At 45.7% G+C, this 15,776-nt stretch overlaps 1 protein-coding gene across 3 annotated transcripts in view; it reads right to left on the bottom strand.

Moving 5' to 3' along the window:
• The window catches only part of AUTS2 (activator of transcription and developmental regulator AUTS2), a 760,670-nt gene extending 745,269 nt beyond the window's left edge, over positions 1-15,401 (bottom strand). For 2 of the 3 annotated variants that reach the window (XM_056506765.1, XM_056506764.1), the window contains exon 1: positions 14,509-15,400. In XM_056506765.1, the coding sequence (XP_056362740.1) occupies positions 14,509-14,799 (291 nt within the window). In that variant the 5' untranslated portion in view covers positions 14,800-15,400. Of the gene's footprint in view, positions 1-14,508 lie in introns of all 3 variants that reach the window. The other variant, XM_056506763.1, reaches the window with a different exon arrangement.
• Between the last annotated feature and the right edge of the window lie 375 nt (positions 15,402-15,776).

Genomic DNA, 15,776 nt, shown 5'->3' with positions numbered 1-15,776 from the left:
TGTCACTCTCCCAAGCTTCCCCTCAAAATAAACTATTATTTAAAATAAGCCACTGTTAGGGAGCTTCATATTAAAGGTATGTTTCTGTATGCACCTTATAACATCCTGCTCCTGGCTGCACTTCAGCATATCCTGATTTAAAGTGCACTGTGCTGTGGCTTTTAATATACTCAAACACTTTCTTAAAGAGGGGCTGATTCAAACATCTGCATAAATAAGTCCTTAAATAAAGCCCTGCCAAAGACCCATAGCAAAACCTGGGGATATCAGTGGGAGCTTCTCACTAGACTGTTTCTTTCTCCCTTCTGCACTGTGTGCTGTAAAAACACACCATATACATGAACTTTGTGTTCACCTTACACAAACCTTATGCTAAAGCAGCTTTGCTCCTAAATTTGCTACACCAGGATTAAAAACTCCCTGCATTTATTTATTTTTATAGGCCAGCTAGTACCAGAGATATACCAGTTTTAAGACATATTATACCTCAGACCCTGGCATTAATGACAGACCTAATTTGCTTATCACCATCACAGTTGCCAGAGTTAATACATCCTTTAACATTTCTTGTAGGCAGAATGAGAGTTTCTTCCCTGTTCTTCAATGGATTTAAAGAAATATATTGCCATAAATAGCCATGACACCCACCACAGATGGGACATATAATGTAAGTGATTTAAAACTCAAGCAAGCCATAACTAACACCAATTTTTACACACTTAATAATCACACCATTATAAAGAAAGACAAAGTAATAATCAGAATTTCACTGTTACCCTTCACATCAGATTTCCTTAATGAAACTGGCTGTTGTCAGCAATTTTAAAACAAAATTATAGCTTTATTTTAAAAGGTGGTTGACAAAAAAAGTGCTTTCAGTTATTTAAATAAGAGTTCTAGGCAGGTCCCTGCTATATGTGTACAGGCACTGGTGCTTTACTGCCCTACAGTAAAATTCTGTCGATATTTTATGTTAACCACTTACTATTTGAGCACCCTGCAGATGCTAATTAAGTAGCCAGAAGAGGGACAGTATTATTAAACCTATTTTGTGGACAGAAAAATTCAGCTACAGCAAAACACTCTAGTTCAAGGTGATCCCTGAGCACATTTTTAGACTTCACACTAAATGCTACCTCACACATCAGCACTGTCCCCACATGCCTGCTTTTCCCAGTGAAGAAAGCCAAATCCACACTGTGGATGCAGCAGGTCCCCTGAGATCCACATGGATGCAATCCCAAATCCATCCCTGCTCAGCACAGCCCCGGAGCAGGTGCTCACACAGCCCTGCAGAAATGGTTCAAGGTCACCAAGGATGACTGTGCCTGCACAGAAACCAGCCCATGGCCCCCAGGGACCAGCTCAGCATCCTCATTAAAAGTGTGTTTGTTTGAGGGAAAACAGGCAGCAAAGAGCTGCTGTGGAAGCCACCTATGCAAACCCAAACACAACAGCAGCCAGGCAGGGAGGGAACTGAGCAGGCTGCAAAAAGCAACACAAAAAACAGTAAAAAACTGAAAAGGAAGGATCTTCCTTATGTGTATTATCCCTCCCACTCTCTAGCTGTCCCCTTTAGCTGGTGTAAAGGGCATGAGCATCACTCCAGGCTGGGGACAGGCTGTGTGCCATGCCCATGCCATGTGCACCCCACGATGGGAATGCTGCACAGGCCTTTGCTGACAGACCTCCAACCACCCCAGAAAAGCCACACCTCACACTGTGAAGACAGCAAAGCTGAACAGATTGCCCTGTGTTCCAAAATGTGTGGAGCTGTTTGTGTAAAATGAACACAAAACAAATACACAAAATGCTCAGAGTAGCAGCCCAGCATGGAGGACTTTAAAAAAAAAAAAAAAGAGTTCTTGAATTTTCAAATGAAGTTCTGTGGGGTTTGCATTCTGTGTATTTTTCCATGTTGCAAAAAGCAATTCCTGATGAGATCCCTTGTCAGTGAGGATGGTGAGCCCTGACCAAGTGATGCAGGGTGAGGTGGGGCCACAGCCCTGGGACAGAGCTGCAGCTCACACCCTGCACGACACACACCTCCTTCCCCTGTATGGGAAAGGATCTTATATCAGATATTCTCAATAAATAAACAGACTCTTCCCTAACCTGTAACATAAACCAACACACTGCAGTGCAGCCTATCCCCAGGAAAACGTGGTGACCCACACTCTGACACTGTAATCTAATCCTTGAACTAAAGACAGTTTAATGCCTTTACAAATCCATATGTTTTCTAATACCACCATTGCTGTCAGCAGACTAGAGGAGAGCCTCTTTGAAGATGGAAAGAAAATGACAAAGCACATCATTGTGAAGGCAATTATATGCTGCAGTAACCATTTTACAATGGCCCATATGGGCTGTATTTCAACAACACAATTTCCAAATCTGCCTTAGCAAACATATATCTGCGTCCCAATCCCAGGTAGATTTTGCAAAACAAAATAAGACTGCAGCCAGAACAAATTGAAAATATGGATAACAGATGTAAAAATATGCCAACAAGGACAGCAGAGCAATTTTTTGTCGGAGTACCAAACAAAGAGAGCAGCCACAGCAGAGCTCACGAGGCCATTCACAGCAAAGCTGCCCATTCAAGGGACTTAGAGACCTGGGTTTATCAGAAATCTGATTATACACCCGTGTGCTCTCCTATGCAGCTGCCCAATTCACTGCTGCAGCCACCAGCCATCCACCCCCAGGGAGCACAGGGCTGCAATCCCAGTTTAGAAGCTAAAATCAGACATGAACCAAGGCTGTGCATGCTTACTCCAAATCCTCTCTGACACCCAGGACCAGGGCCTAAACAAAGGGAAATAAGGAAAAAAAAAAAAAAAAAAAAAAAAAAAAAAAAAAAAATGCAATAAACTCTTGTCCCTAGCCTTGTGACAGCAGTTTCAGGCTGCTGTTTGCCTTGCTGCCTGGGCTGTGCTGGGGGAGCTGGGGCCATGCCACCACCCCAGCATCACCTCTAGGGCTGCTCTCTGCCTGGCTCCTGACGAGGCACAGGGCAGTGAAACAGCAGCTCCAGCCCAACATCCCTCCCTCCTGTTGGAGAAGCAGGAGCCAGGGCTGAGGAGCAGCCTTCACAGGGCAAAAATATGTAAAAGATATACTCTGGTGAAAAGGAGGTTAAATTGTGCTACTTTCCAGTAGCCCTCTGCAGTGGTTCATTGCTTTTGAAGGGTTTGCAGTGGGTACCTGTTTTGGGATATCTCTGTGCCAGTGCAGCCACACACTGGCCCTACAGACAGGATCCAGGCTGCAGAACAGCTGGACAGCCCTGCATATATTAGTAGCAGCAATAAAGACAGGAACAGACATGAACATCTTTCTTCCAGAAGAGAAATAGTAATAAAAAATGCCTTAAGCTGCCTATAACAAAGACATGAATGGTAAAGGTGAAAACTTACAAGTTCATTGCTAATTCATTAACAACAAACTGTCTGCATCAAATATCTTACATTTCAATGCCAAGGGCAACAAGCAAAGGAACACATGCACAGCATGGAGCAAAAAATCACCAACACAAGGGAAACATGGAAGTGGGTATTCAGTAGCCAGGTCCTGCAAAGTGCATGATCCTGTTCTTATCATTGTCAGCTTCTCAAAATGATCTAGTGAATCTGGGCAAAAGCATTTCAAAGACTTTAATCCATGTGAAATATTACTTCCTGGAAATGGAAATTCAATCCCTAGCAATAAAAACAAAAGCACACTCATAAATGCACCTTTCAACTCAGCCAATATAGCCATATTTAGGCTCATGCTCTCTCAAAAAAATCCTTTACTCATTAATATAGAGTAAACTTGAAATGATTGCTATAATTGCAGTTAAAAAATTAATCATGTTTTGAGATAAATGCAGATAAAAGCATGTTTTACTAATTATCTTTTGAAGCTTCTGCTCATGAAAGATTAAAGGTGGAAGAAAAGTTGTTGAAATATTGAAGACAAAAAAAATCCTACCATTTGAAACCACTTTGAAGCCATGTACCTATGAACCTCATATGAGTGATCCTTAATGTCCAGATGTACTACAAAAGGAGTCTCTTTAATTCAGAAGATGTCTAACAAAACATGTCAATTGGAGTTTTTATGCCATCAGCTCCCTGGAAATTGGTGCATTTAGCAGCTCCCACTCTGCAGAGCTCCAGCCCATAGTGGATTTTCCTGTGATTAATCCCCAACTGGGACAGAAAACTTCAAGCCTGAATTCAAAACAGAGTTCAAGAATTTGAGGCTTCATTGAGCTCCCATAGTATCAACCTACTTATGACTAGTTTTACACACTCAAGCAACCATATGTGGAATCCACAAAAGGAAAAAGCACTTTTCCCACTCAGGGAGGAGGAGCTGGAGGCACAGAAGACCCTCCCCACCAGCCCCTGGGTTACTCACAAGCCACATGAAGACTTGTTTCTGCTCCCAGGCCACTTAAAGGAATGCAGGTTATCTGGGGTGCAAATTACCCAGAAGCAAGGCTGGCATTTCCATTCACAGCCCTGGAACTAACACCTCCCTCCCTGCTCCGTGCCACCAGCCTGTCTGACAGCAGCAGCTTGCAGGCTGAGTGTTAATTAGGAGAGCAGACCTATTGACCACAGGCTGAAATGGATGTTCACAACTCCACTGGAAATGTTTGAGGCTTCTGCAAATTGAAACAAGTCGAAAAATACTCTTAGGTAAAATTCCTAAGCAACATTATAGCCATTTCACAGACCTAGTATTTCAGACCTAGTATTTCCAGCAGATCTGAATTGCTGCAAAAGTGGACATTTCAGAATTTTGCACCTGCAGCATGACAGAACCAAAGCCTGTTGTTGCAGGGCACTTTTCAAAAGCCACAGAGTGTCAGTGTCAAGGACTCTTCAGTGCTCTGGAGTTCCAAGAGTCAGGGCAGATAAGAAATGGAGCCCTGACACCTCTCTGCTAAGGGCAGGGTCCCACTGTACACAACATTATTCCCCAGCAGCCCCCTGCACTGCATTTCCCCTTGCTCCTTTCCCCTCACAAAGCATGGGGACACCAATTATCAAATTCTACCCCTGCTACAAACCTGAGCAGGGCTAGGCAAATGATTAAATAGTTGGGGTTTTCATAACCACACATGCAAGGAAATTTGCCAATGTCTTTATTTGCATATCTGGCAGACTGCCCCAGACAACTAATACATAAGTGACAGCGTACAGGTGTATTAGTTTAGAGTTTGCCTTTAATCTAGAGGTGTCAATTTGCTTCTGTTTTAATTACATCCATCTTGATATGTTATTACAACCTCATGAAACTTCTTCATTATGTGAATGGCTATAAATACATACACATGACAAACAGTTGTTATAAATTTTCTGGTTCAGCAGTGGAGGCACAATATCTTAGCCCACACATCATGTTCATTTAAAATTGCAGTTCTCCCTCTCCTCTCTACCCCACTCCATTCCCTTCCTTCTCTTTTCTTTCATCCAATACCAAAATATTTTTTCCCCCTACATTTAATGGATTCTCTAATATTTACTAGTAGCAGCATCCCAATACAAATACTCTCAGCTTAGGGAGCTGTTTTAGCCCATGTGTGTCCTGGGCTACACCTCTGTGAGATGTCTGTTTGTCATTAGGCAAATATAAGGAGATTGCACTGAGGCCTTATAAACATGCAAAGATACACTTTTGTAGCTACATAATTCACTGAGTTTTTCAATGCATATTCTATGGTTGAAAACTTGGCTAATCCATCCACCAGATGTATCTTTATGATCCCAGAACTCATTAAAATTTACTTTTTTCCCTCCTTTTTTTTTAAAGTCCAGCAGACTCAGCTGTTGAGGCACATTAATTGCATTTTTATTATTTTTTTTTCCATAGTTAAAATGACTAATGCTAGCAGAGTCACTGCCTACCAGCACAATACCCAGACAGTAAAAATTAGTAGGACTTCTAATCGTTCAGTAATATCCAAATCCCATAAAATTAAGAGAGGCAATTTGGTCCTCTCAAAACAGATGGTTTTGATTTTCAGTACTTATTTTGAATTTTCTTTAAGGGGAGAAAAGAGAGGAGAAAAGACACAAATTGACACCAAAAGATTCTATCCAAAGGTCAAAGTGCCCTTGACATGCATTAAACCCCACGACACCAACAGAGTCACAACATAAATCGTCCCCAGCACTTCTTCCCTTGCCTTCTCACCACACAGACCCTCAGAGGTCAGAACCACTTTCACTGCCTCAGCCCTCCTTAAGAAATTAAGCACATTCTCAGACTGGAAGGTCTCAGGTCACTTAGGACTTCCAGAGAGAAAATAAACAAAAATCAGTGCCAAGAGCAATTATCACCGTGTTTGTAACTCATCTCAGTCTCAGAAAGAGGAAATGGTGTGCAAACAACAAAACATGGGCTGCCAGAATCTGCCAGGAGGGAGAAGCTTCACCACACAGGTTCCATACCCTGCTCTCCTGTACCCAAGTGTGGCCCTGGAGAAGGCAGTGGCAACGATTTCTGTCTCACTGGTTCCACTTCACAGGCAAAGGAATTAAAATGCCTTTAGTACACAGGAGGGTGAGTTAGCAGCAGCTGTAGGACACTCCAGACCTGCAGGAGGGTTCCCAAGGATGGGTGTCCTGGGACATGGTAACTCATACCTGACCCAGGGAAACAGGCAACAGTGCCTCTGGATTTCACTGACAGCTAAGCAGGTATCTGCACAGGTATTATCACTTACACACTTTCCTCCAAAACACTGTTCCTCTCACAGTCAGCCTACGACAGGAAAAGGCTGCTCACAACCTTTCATGAATTTGCTCTGGGTCTGACCACTAAATAATTTTGTGGGAGTGTAAAACGCGTTTTAAAGTCTGATACAAGTGTTAGCATTACTCCACAACACACAAGTGCCTCTTCAGAATTTCAGCCACCCAACTGTTAATCCAGCCTAGAACCTCCTGGTGCCTACCTCTACCTGCTCCTGGTGTTCACTGTCATCCTGCACCATCCACAAACCTGCTGCAGGTGGCTTCACACAAACAATGCTCAGCACAGGCTTGTCCCAAAGGCTGGAAATGTTTGCCTCTTTTCACAAGCTCATCCAACAAAGGACAAACCCAGGCTCGTGTGTGAATGGAGAGGATAGGGTGACAGTAGTTTTATTCTCAAACCATTAAGTCTCCTTTGGTACTAAATAAAAGTATGAAAAGAGACAATTTTTAAGAGCACTAATTGAAAAGGAGAAGAAACTTCCCCTTTAGGAAGCTGGCAAACACATGTGAGACACATTAAAGGGTGATCATTCCTGGAAAGAACACTGAGCTGAACTCCTGCCTGGCTCTGAGTAACTATTCCTATGTGGAGTTGGTATATTAATCATATCAGTAATATGTGCATCAGCCAGCACTACACAATCAGAAGTTCAGCCAGCCAGGAACTTGGGCACATCTGATATCAGCACACCTCTGCACATCTCCCATGCCTTTGTCTCAGGACACTCTAAAAACAGCAGGACTGAGATGCACACCAAATGCCAAGCAAATCCACACGGAGCACATGCACCATGATCAAATTAAACCTCATGAGCAGAACCTCACAAACAGGATAGTATGTGCAGGGCCAAGGGATAATCCACTTCTTTTGCTGACTTATTCCACCACTACTGCTCAGAGGATGACAGAACAAAACTCCTGCCTATAGTATTTACCAGACTGAAGGCATAACCCCTTTGGTTAAAACCTTCTCTCTCCACCACATGAGTGTGTGAACTTCAGCAGCAGTGTTGCCAAGATACAAGGAGAAAAATCTCAAGACATTAAGGTAACACACTATTTAAAGGCAAAGAGTACAGCAGAGCTGAGCTGGGGATCTGACAAATTGCCACTGCACGTTCTGCTGTTACAGCAAAACAAATCCCTACCTGCATTAGCCATTCCTCATTACTTACAAAGTGGAGTTTCATATTCATTTTACAACAAAGGAGTTTAGAGGACTATGGTGTTCTGAAGTGGTCTTCACCATGGCTTGGCACCGAGTCAAAACGACAACAAACTGACTGCACAAAAAATGCACACAGCTGGTAATTTGTGGCACATACAGAGCCAAACCCCAACAAGAACACAAGATACTGAACTGACAAATTATAAGGATGATGTACAAAAAGACAGAGAAATGTTGGAAGCGATTTTCTCTTGCAGAACCAAGGCAACACTGCAGTTCAAGTGCAAGAAAACTTAGAGTTAAACATTTCCACATTTCACCCTGCAACTTCCTAACTCCATTACTTTTTTATTAATTGCATTTGAGACTTCACTAAACTTGAGCTTGGGCTATTTTTAAAACCTATCTGACTCAACTTATTGTTGCTCAGAACAAAGATTAAGCTTCTAATTTAGCTGCAGATAATTACAAGGCTGCAGGTCAGACCCCCAGTGTAATGTGGTGAGGTGTCCCAGTCAAACTGATAGGTGCTCAAAAAAAACTCAAAAAACAATAGAAGCAGAGCTGGGGGAAAGAGGGGATCATCTTCAGTGAGAGAGGAATCTTTCTGCCTTCCTCCCAGCTGAAGTTACCAGGATTAGTGAATCCCTAAGTAGGGACACATTTGGTTGAGTGTCTCCCCTTGGTACTGACAGCAGGGCTCTCACCAAGGAGCATTTTCATCCACAGCAATGGATCTTTCCTGAAACTTCCACTCTTGGTAACAACATCCCCCCTCTAGTTCTCTGTGTTCCCATACAGTCCCTGCTATTTCTCTATTGATCTCAGTGTTGTAAGTCAATCTTTCAATTACTCAGACCCTTGATGCCTTTCTGACAATTTTTTTTTTGCCTTTCCCTAACGATCATTTTCCTTCCAAGTTCCTGATCCTTTACCCTTATTTTACAAAGCAGAGAATCATATAATTGTTTAGGTTGGAAAAGGCCTCTGAGATCAGAGAGTCCAACCATTAACCACCAGCACAGCCAGCCCCACTGCTAACCATGTGTCAAGTGCCACATCTACACCTCCTCTAACTCTCTCCAGGGATGGAGACTCCACCACTGCCCTGGATTTTACATTCCTTCAATGCCAGCAAAGGCCCCAAACATTAAATCAAAAGGGCTTACTGACTCCCCCAAATAGCAGGAATAAAGATGCCAAGGTAAGGGAGGATAAGGGTGCCTTTTGTCTTTTGATGTGTGGCATATTTCTTATTAATGCTAATCTTAAGGAGCTGTGCTAGTGGAGATTAATTGAATCACATTCATCTAAAAGAACTTGTCCTTATAGTTTAAACTCTTCCTTCTTCAACTCAAGGCTGTTGTGCCTCCTACTACCACCTATGGGAATGGCAAAAATCCCCACCTTCATTACATGGTTACTTTCAGGAGCTTAAAAGAATATTTATGCAACAATCTCAATCCTTGGTCATGGTCTGCCTGAAGAGACAGCTGCAGCTCTCCATCAGCTACTGAAATCAGCTGGAGCTAGGAGTGCCTCACCTCCCAGAAAGGTACCAGGCTTTTCAAAACAATTTTAAAGTATTTCTAAAGTGTTCAGGTACCCAAATGATGGCAACATATGTTTCAAACATCAAACCAGACATTGTTTTTGTGGAATATGCATCCTGATGTTTTCAGTCCCATTTTCCATTTGAGTTGCTGTTTTTTCAGGTCTGGTCACTGAGGTTTTCATCAAGATTGTCAGCTGCTCTGGCAAGGTTATCTCAAAATTTAACCTCAGGTCAGTTTACTGTTTCCTCTAAATACACAGTGAAAATAATAAATGCATTGCTCTGTATGATATCCCAGTGTCACACAAAGCTTAATGCCTCTCCTCATCCCCAGATATCTTCATTTAGTTACTCCCTTCTCTTCTCTGCTGGTCTAAATCTGCAGACTTGCATGTGCAAACAGAGACTGGGACAAACACCTAAGCATCTAAGCAGTCAATAAACACAAGAAGGGCCACCAAGATTTGCTGACAGCACTAAACAAACACCTGATGTTATGATGCTGCTGTGGCAAGGCAGGAAGATCAAATTCCTTTTGAAATATGAAGGGATAGAGACAAAGCAGAACAAACTTGCTTGAAATCTCAAAGAATTTAAGCAAACAGGCAAATCAGGCCAGCTAGAAGATTGGTGAGAAGAGAATGATTTGGGGAGGAAAAGCACACAGCAAGCCAGCCATTCTGGTGTCCAGCTCAGAGCTTCTGCTGTCACACAGCCAAGCTATTCCTGTTTTCAGTGGGCCATGCCTAGAGACGAGCATCACACACCAGTTATTAAAGCAAATTCCTGCATTCAGATGCAGACACAGAGCCACAGTCAGTGCACAGACACACAGCTGAGCCCACAGAATCTCCAAAACCTTCCTGCTACTTACACATTTTGTTCCTGTGGTGTCCCTATTTTAAAGCCCAGATTAGCTGTTAAGCTTTACTCCACCTAGTCTCATACTATCTGTGTAACTTGTAAAAGTGCTGCAGCTAACATCTGCCTAAACCACACAAACACTGTGGAACAATTTCTTAGAAACCATTTACACTAGGTGGATGGAATCATCTGACACAGAATTTGAAGCTCATTAAACAGCTCCTTGACAAATATTTGTCAGCATTTCTCATTTGTAATTAATTATATTGGGCTTTACCTGATGATAATTTAGTATGGTCTCAAAACAGACTAATGCCTGAACAGAAATTAGCTCAGCAAATGCATGGGGACAAATTGTGACAGTTTTATGAAACAAGAATCCCCATTTAAATGCAAGTCCCCCGCTTCCCACCCCACTTCTATCTGGGATTTATAAATATCTGTGTCCCATTTCAGGCTTGTCAGATGAGCTGCCTGGGTTGAAGCTAAACAAACATCCGCAGAAAAAACCTCATTACCTTACTCAGTGCTCAGAAAACCTGAAACCAACTGCTTACTCCGTAGGGATGGTCAGAGCTGACTCAGGAAACATAAAGTACTTCCCAGGCTTTAAGCCATCTTAACATTCAGGTCAGATTTCCTTTCTCATCACAGCAAACCATCTTCACCACAGCACGTCAAGAGCCATGTCACGTCAGTCTCCTGCCCAGACACCTCTGCACCAGGGGGTGGGAGGGAGACAAACATCTTCCTGAAATCTCAGCTCACCACAGAGCTCTGCAGAAGCCTCCTTGCCAGCACTGCCAGAGCACATCATGGAGAAAGTCACTCCAAGGGATTGATTTATCACATTCTGAGAAATGACCTTTCCCTGTCAAACTGGTGTCTAAATTGCTCACCTGGGTTTGGAGAACCTCATGCTGTTATTGCTGGTAACAAACACACCAGCAGTGCAGCACAGGCTCCTCCAAGCTGGGAAAAGCACTTAGCTCAACAAGCCACCAGTCACACTGACACAGAGTGTCTGTGCCTTCCAGCTTTTCCAGGCTGGGACATTTGGGGACATCAGGGCAACAAAGTCTGAGTAACTGCTCCGGAGTGAACCACAGAGCTTGCTGCTGTCAGTCCCAGCAAGGCCACTCACAGGAGGTTCTGGTGAATCAGATCAAATTGTAGGACCACATCTCAGCTGCTTTACTAGAGATTAAGGGCTGCTTTCTGAAGGTCAAGGCTCCAAAATGCTCCCCAGTGTAGGGGACAGGCCCATATTGCACACAGCTACATTGAAGTATTGCAAGGCCAGGCAAGGATCAGTCCAGCCACATCTGCAGTGACACAGGAATTGCTGAACTGTCACTCTAAGAAGGAAAAAACCCACAGCAAAATCCCACTGTCATCATTTAACTCCCTCTTTCCGTGTATTCCCACACAAACGTTAGAGACATCAAGGTATGCAGTGCCATAAATGCAGACAGACAGCCAGAAGCAGATGGCCTCTATTTCAACACCAAACAATTCACACTTGAGAAGTATGAGAAGGCTATGACACCCAGACAGACAAGCAGCTCCCAGAGTGGGAGCTGGTTAAAGTTTTGCTTCAAGACATGGGAACTTTTATCAACATGACCATAACACATGGGATGACTGCTGACATTACAGTGACATGGGATCTGTGTTCTTGTGCAGCACCTGTGCCCCTTTGCCATCTACAAGCTTCACCCAACCTGGTACTTTGCACAAGTTGGGCTTTTTCAGTCACCACAACAAAAAGCAAAAGCATTTAGTAAAAGACAGGTGAAAAATCAAGCGGTGTGGAAGTTCTTGCTCCTTTTTTTTGTGACTTGATACATAAGAAGGTCCTGGGGTGACACCTCACACGCAGCCAACCCACACCCCTACAGCTGCAAGGATGTCCCCAGAAGCAGAGGGCTCAGCCTTGTCCCTCCATGGTGGCTGTCCCCTCCTGCATGAGCCACCATCCACCTGTGTCCCCTCTCCTGAACCGTGGCCTTGGCTCCTCCAGTGGGTGAAGTGTTCTGCACTTCCCCTCTCACAGTTTTTCACACCAAGCAGACAAAACTCTCTCTGTCCCCCTCCAGCTGTGCTAAGCCCGAGAAAAAGCTGAAGTTCAAGCACAAGGCATGGGCTCAGAAAGTCTTGTCTACATTCTGGGCACAAGTGTCTTCTGGAACCTGGGGAAAATCCCCGTGGCCTCCAACGAGCTGAGAGACCCACAGCATGAGGTGTATGAACACCAGGACACATCTCCACAGCACCCAAAGCTGCTTGACTCAACCCAAACACATTATCACCTCAACATCTCACCAAGGCTGAGGTATCTCACTCCACCAGCCACCCACAACCTCCTCACCAACACCACAATTGCAATAAAAACTCCAAGCTGCTCCATGCAACACACAGAGCAATTCGTGCCACGCTGGGCTTGTGCCTTAGACACCTTCATCTCCCTCTGATCTTCAGAAACAAGTTTCTCAACGCACACACGGAGCTGCAGGAAAAAGCACCTAACAACGATTTTGTGACATTGTTTCTTAACACAGCATGAAATCTTTAGGTCAAAACGTGCCACCTATCACATGAACATTAAAAGTATGTCAAGTCTCAGTGTGCAAGCTATTGTTTTATCTGAACGTGATATTAGCTGGCAGAACTGGGTAATGTTATCTGTGCTCCTTTTTAGTGATACAGGATTAGGAGAGGATGCAAGTAGTAGCCATGCTTGGCTTGGCAAAGAGAAGAGAGCACAGCAATTATTTTCAAGTTGAAAATAAACAAATAAAAGGTGAAACAGAATAAAGACATTTTCTAAAATTCCCTACCAAGCTTTAAACTTGCTCTTGACTTCCTCTCCAAAAAGGACTACAGCCAAATTCTCAAGTCCTTATTCCCATAAAAATGCTTAATGACACAAACTAGGGCTTTGTTTGAGGAAAAACAGAATTTTGTCTGAAACAGAAGCATACAAATTTCTCTCCTGCCGACAAACACGTATTCACACTTTTGGTCTCTCTGGTTTGAGCAGGGCACTTGTGGATGGGCTCACCAGGTGAGACATGGTGGATAAACAGAGTCTGGACATTACCTCAGCATTTGTTCCTTATTGCTTACATGAGTCTAACACCAACCATGTGGAGGTTTGTTGGAGTGAACAAATCCTCCCTTAATTACGCCAGAGCAAGTTCTGTCCGAGGCTCAGTGTGGATGGATACAGGTGTAAGTGTAACCAAGGGCAAAATCTGGCTACAAATCAAGAAACAAACAAAAAAAAAAAAAAAAAAAAACAAACCCTGAAATTGCCACTAAGTATTCCTGGCTAAACATTGAAACATCTTAAAAGCTACACAGATTTGTTGTTGTTGTTGTTAACAATCAGTTTCACCTCCACATTTATTTTGACAGTTCATCATCGTTCCAGTTGTGACTCCAGTGCACGTAAACCCAAATAAATCTGCATTTCACCACAGCAAACTTCTCCTGATCAGAACTTGCAAACAACAAAGCCCTTCAAACACACAGGCTGGCGGTCCCCTTGCACGGCAGCATCGCCACCACGACCCGGGCTGGGCTGACAGCGGCTCCGCGGCCGCGAGTGGGTGTGTGGAGGGAACGCGGAGAGCCCAGGGCGGAGGGACGCGGCGCCCGGGAATCCCCGCGGGGCTTCTCTCCCCGCAGCCCACCCGTGACAGGCCGGCAGGGAGCGCGGCGGGCCGGGCACCGCACCCGCGGCGGCACCGCCAGCGCCGCCGAAACACGCGCGGCCGCCCCGCGCCGCGGACACGAGTGGGCGGCCCCGCCGGGCCGCGGCGGCGCGAGAAAAGTTTGATCCGTGGGAAGGGAAGGGAGGGGAAGGGAAGGGAAGCGGCGCCGGGGGACCGCGCACAACTGCGGGGGGATGGCCCCGGCCCCGCGGCAGCGGCGCGCCGGGCTGCAGGTGCCGGCGGCAGCGGGGAGGAGGGAAGGGAGGGCAGGGGGCACCCCGGGGAGCGGGAGGGGGCGGCGGGCCCGCCCCCGCGGGCACCCCCGGCGGCCCGGCCCGGGGAGCGGGGTCAGGGCCGGGGGGTGTCCGGGGGGGCCGCCGCGGGGCTCCCCCGCCGCTGCCCCCACACAATGAGGCGCACACAAAGCGCCGCCGCTCCTACCTCCAGCGCCTCGAAAGTGACGAAGCTGGACATCGCGAAACCGTCGATAATGTCCTCTTCGGCCGAGGAGGACTCCCGCCGCTTCCTCCGGGGGGGCCGCGGCCGGGACGGCGGCGGGGGCCCATTGTCTTCCTTCTCCGAGCCCGAGGAGGAGAGCGCGGCGGCCCCGGGGCCGGCGGCCCCGCCGGCGGCACAGCCGCGCCGCCCGCCTTTGGCTCGCCGCTCCCGGTCGCGCTGGGACCGCGATCGCCGCTTCTTCCGAAGCCCGTTGCATCGCGCCGGGCCATCCATGTCTCTCGCCGGCTCTCCCTCTCGCTCTCGTCCCCCCCCGCCCCACCGCAGCCACAAATCCGGCTCCCCCGGCGGAATAACGGGGGAGGGAGGGAGGGAGAGAGGGAAGGAGAAAGGGAGGGAGGAGAGGACAGCAAGGGGGTGGGGGGGGGATGAAAGAATCCGAGTGCGGTTCCACCACCACCAGCAGCAAGCACCAAATGTAAGAGATTCCTATAAGCGAGCCAAGGAAAGTAATGGCTGATCTCAGGTCGCCTTTGTAAAAAAAAAAAAAAAAAAAAAAAAAAAAAAAAAAAAACACGGAGAGAAAGGAAAAAAAAAAAAAAAGCCTCACCAAGCAGGCAATAAATCAGAATAGCGGAATGCTTTGATCAAGGGGCTGGGAGGGCGAGGATCTTCGAAAGAGAGGAAAAAAGGCTGAGAAGAAGGGGGGGAAAAAATAAAGAAAGGAGACCCGCTGGAAGGAGGGAGCTGAGAGTATTTCCTTGCACAAAATTTATTTTCTTTCTTCCTTTCCTCCCCAACTAAAAGAAGTTCCGGCGGGGGGAAAAATATAAATGTAGATGTACGGAACTCCCTTTCTGTCTGCGTGTGTGTGTGTGTGTGTGTGTGTGTGTGTGTGCAGGGAAGGGTGCAGCCTTCCCCTCCCCACCAACACGCACTCCTCTCCCCCTCCTCCTTTATCTGCCTGGATCAAACACAATAATAATAATAACGATGCATCCAGATGCAATTTTGCAATTTTCTCAGGCACCGACCAGGGATGGACTCGGGAGTGCAGATCAGATCCCAGCCCGGCCCCTCCAAAAAACAAAACCAAACAATAAAAAGAAGAAAAAAAGGAAAAAGAGAAAAAAGGGGAGGAAAAAAGAGCCCCAAAACACGCCCACCCACCCCAGCTATTAATACGGATCAATCACGGCAAATTCATCGTATTAATTGTGGCGAGGAGGGGGGTGCTGGTGGTGGTGACAATA

The sequence above is a fragment of the Oenanthe melanoleuca genome, chromosome 19 (genome assembly GCF_029582105.1).
Source record: "Oenanthe melanoleuca isolate GR-GAL-2019-014 chromosome 19, OMel1.0, whole genome shotgun sequence".
Taxonomy (NCBI): domain Eukaryota; kingdom Metazoa; phylum Chordata; class Aves; order Passeriformes; family Muscicapidae; genus Oenanthe; species Oenanthe melanoleuca.
Note: the sequence above shows the minus strand (reverse complement) of the source record. Positions and strands in the feature narration are given on the sequence as shown.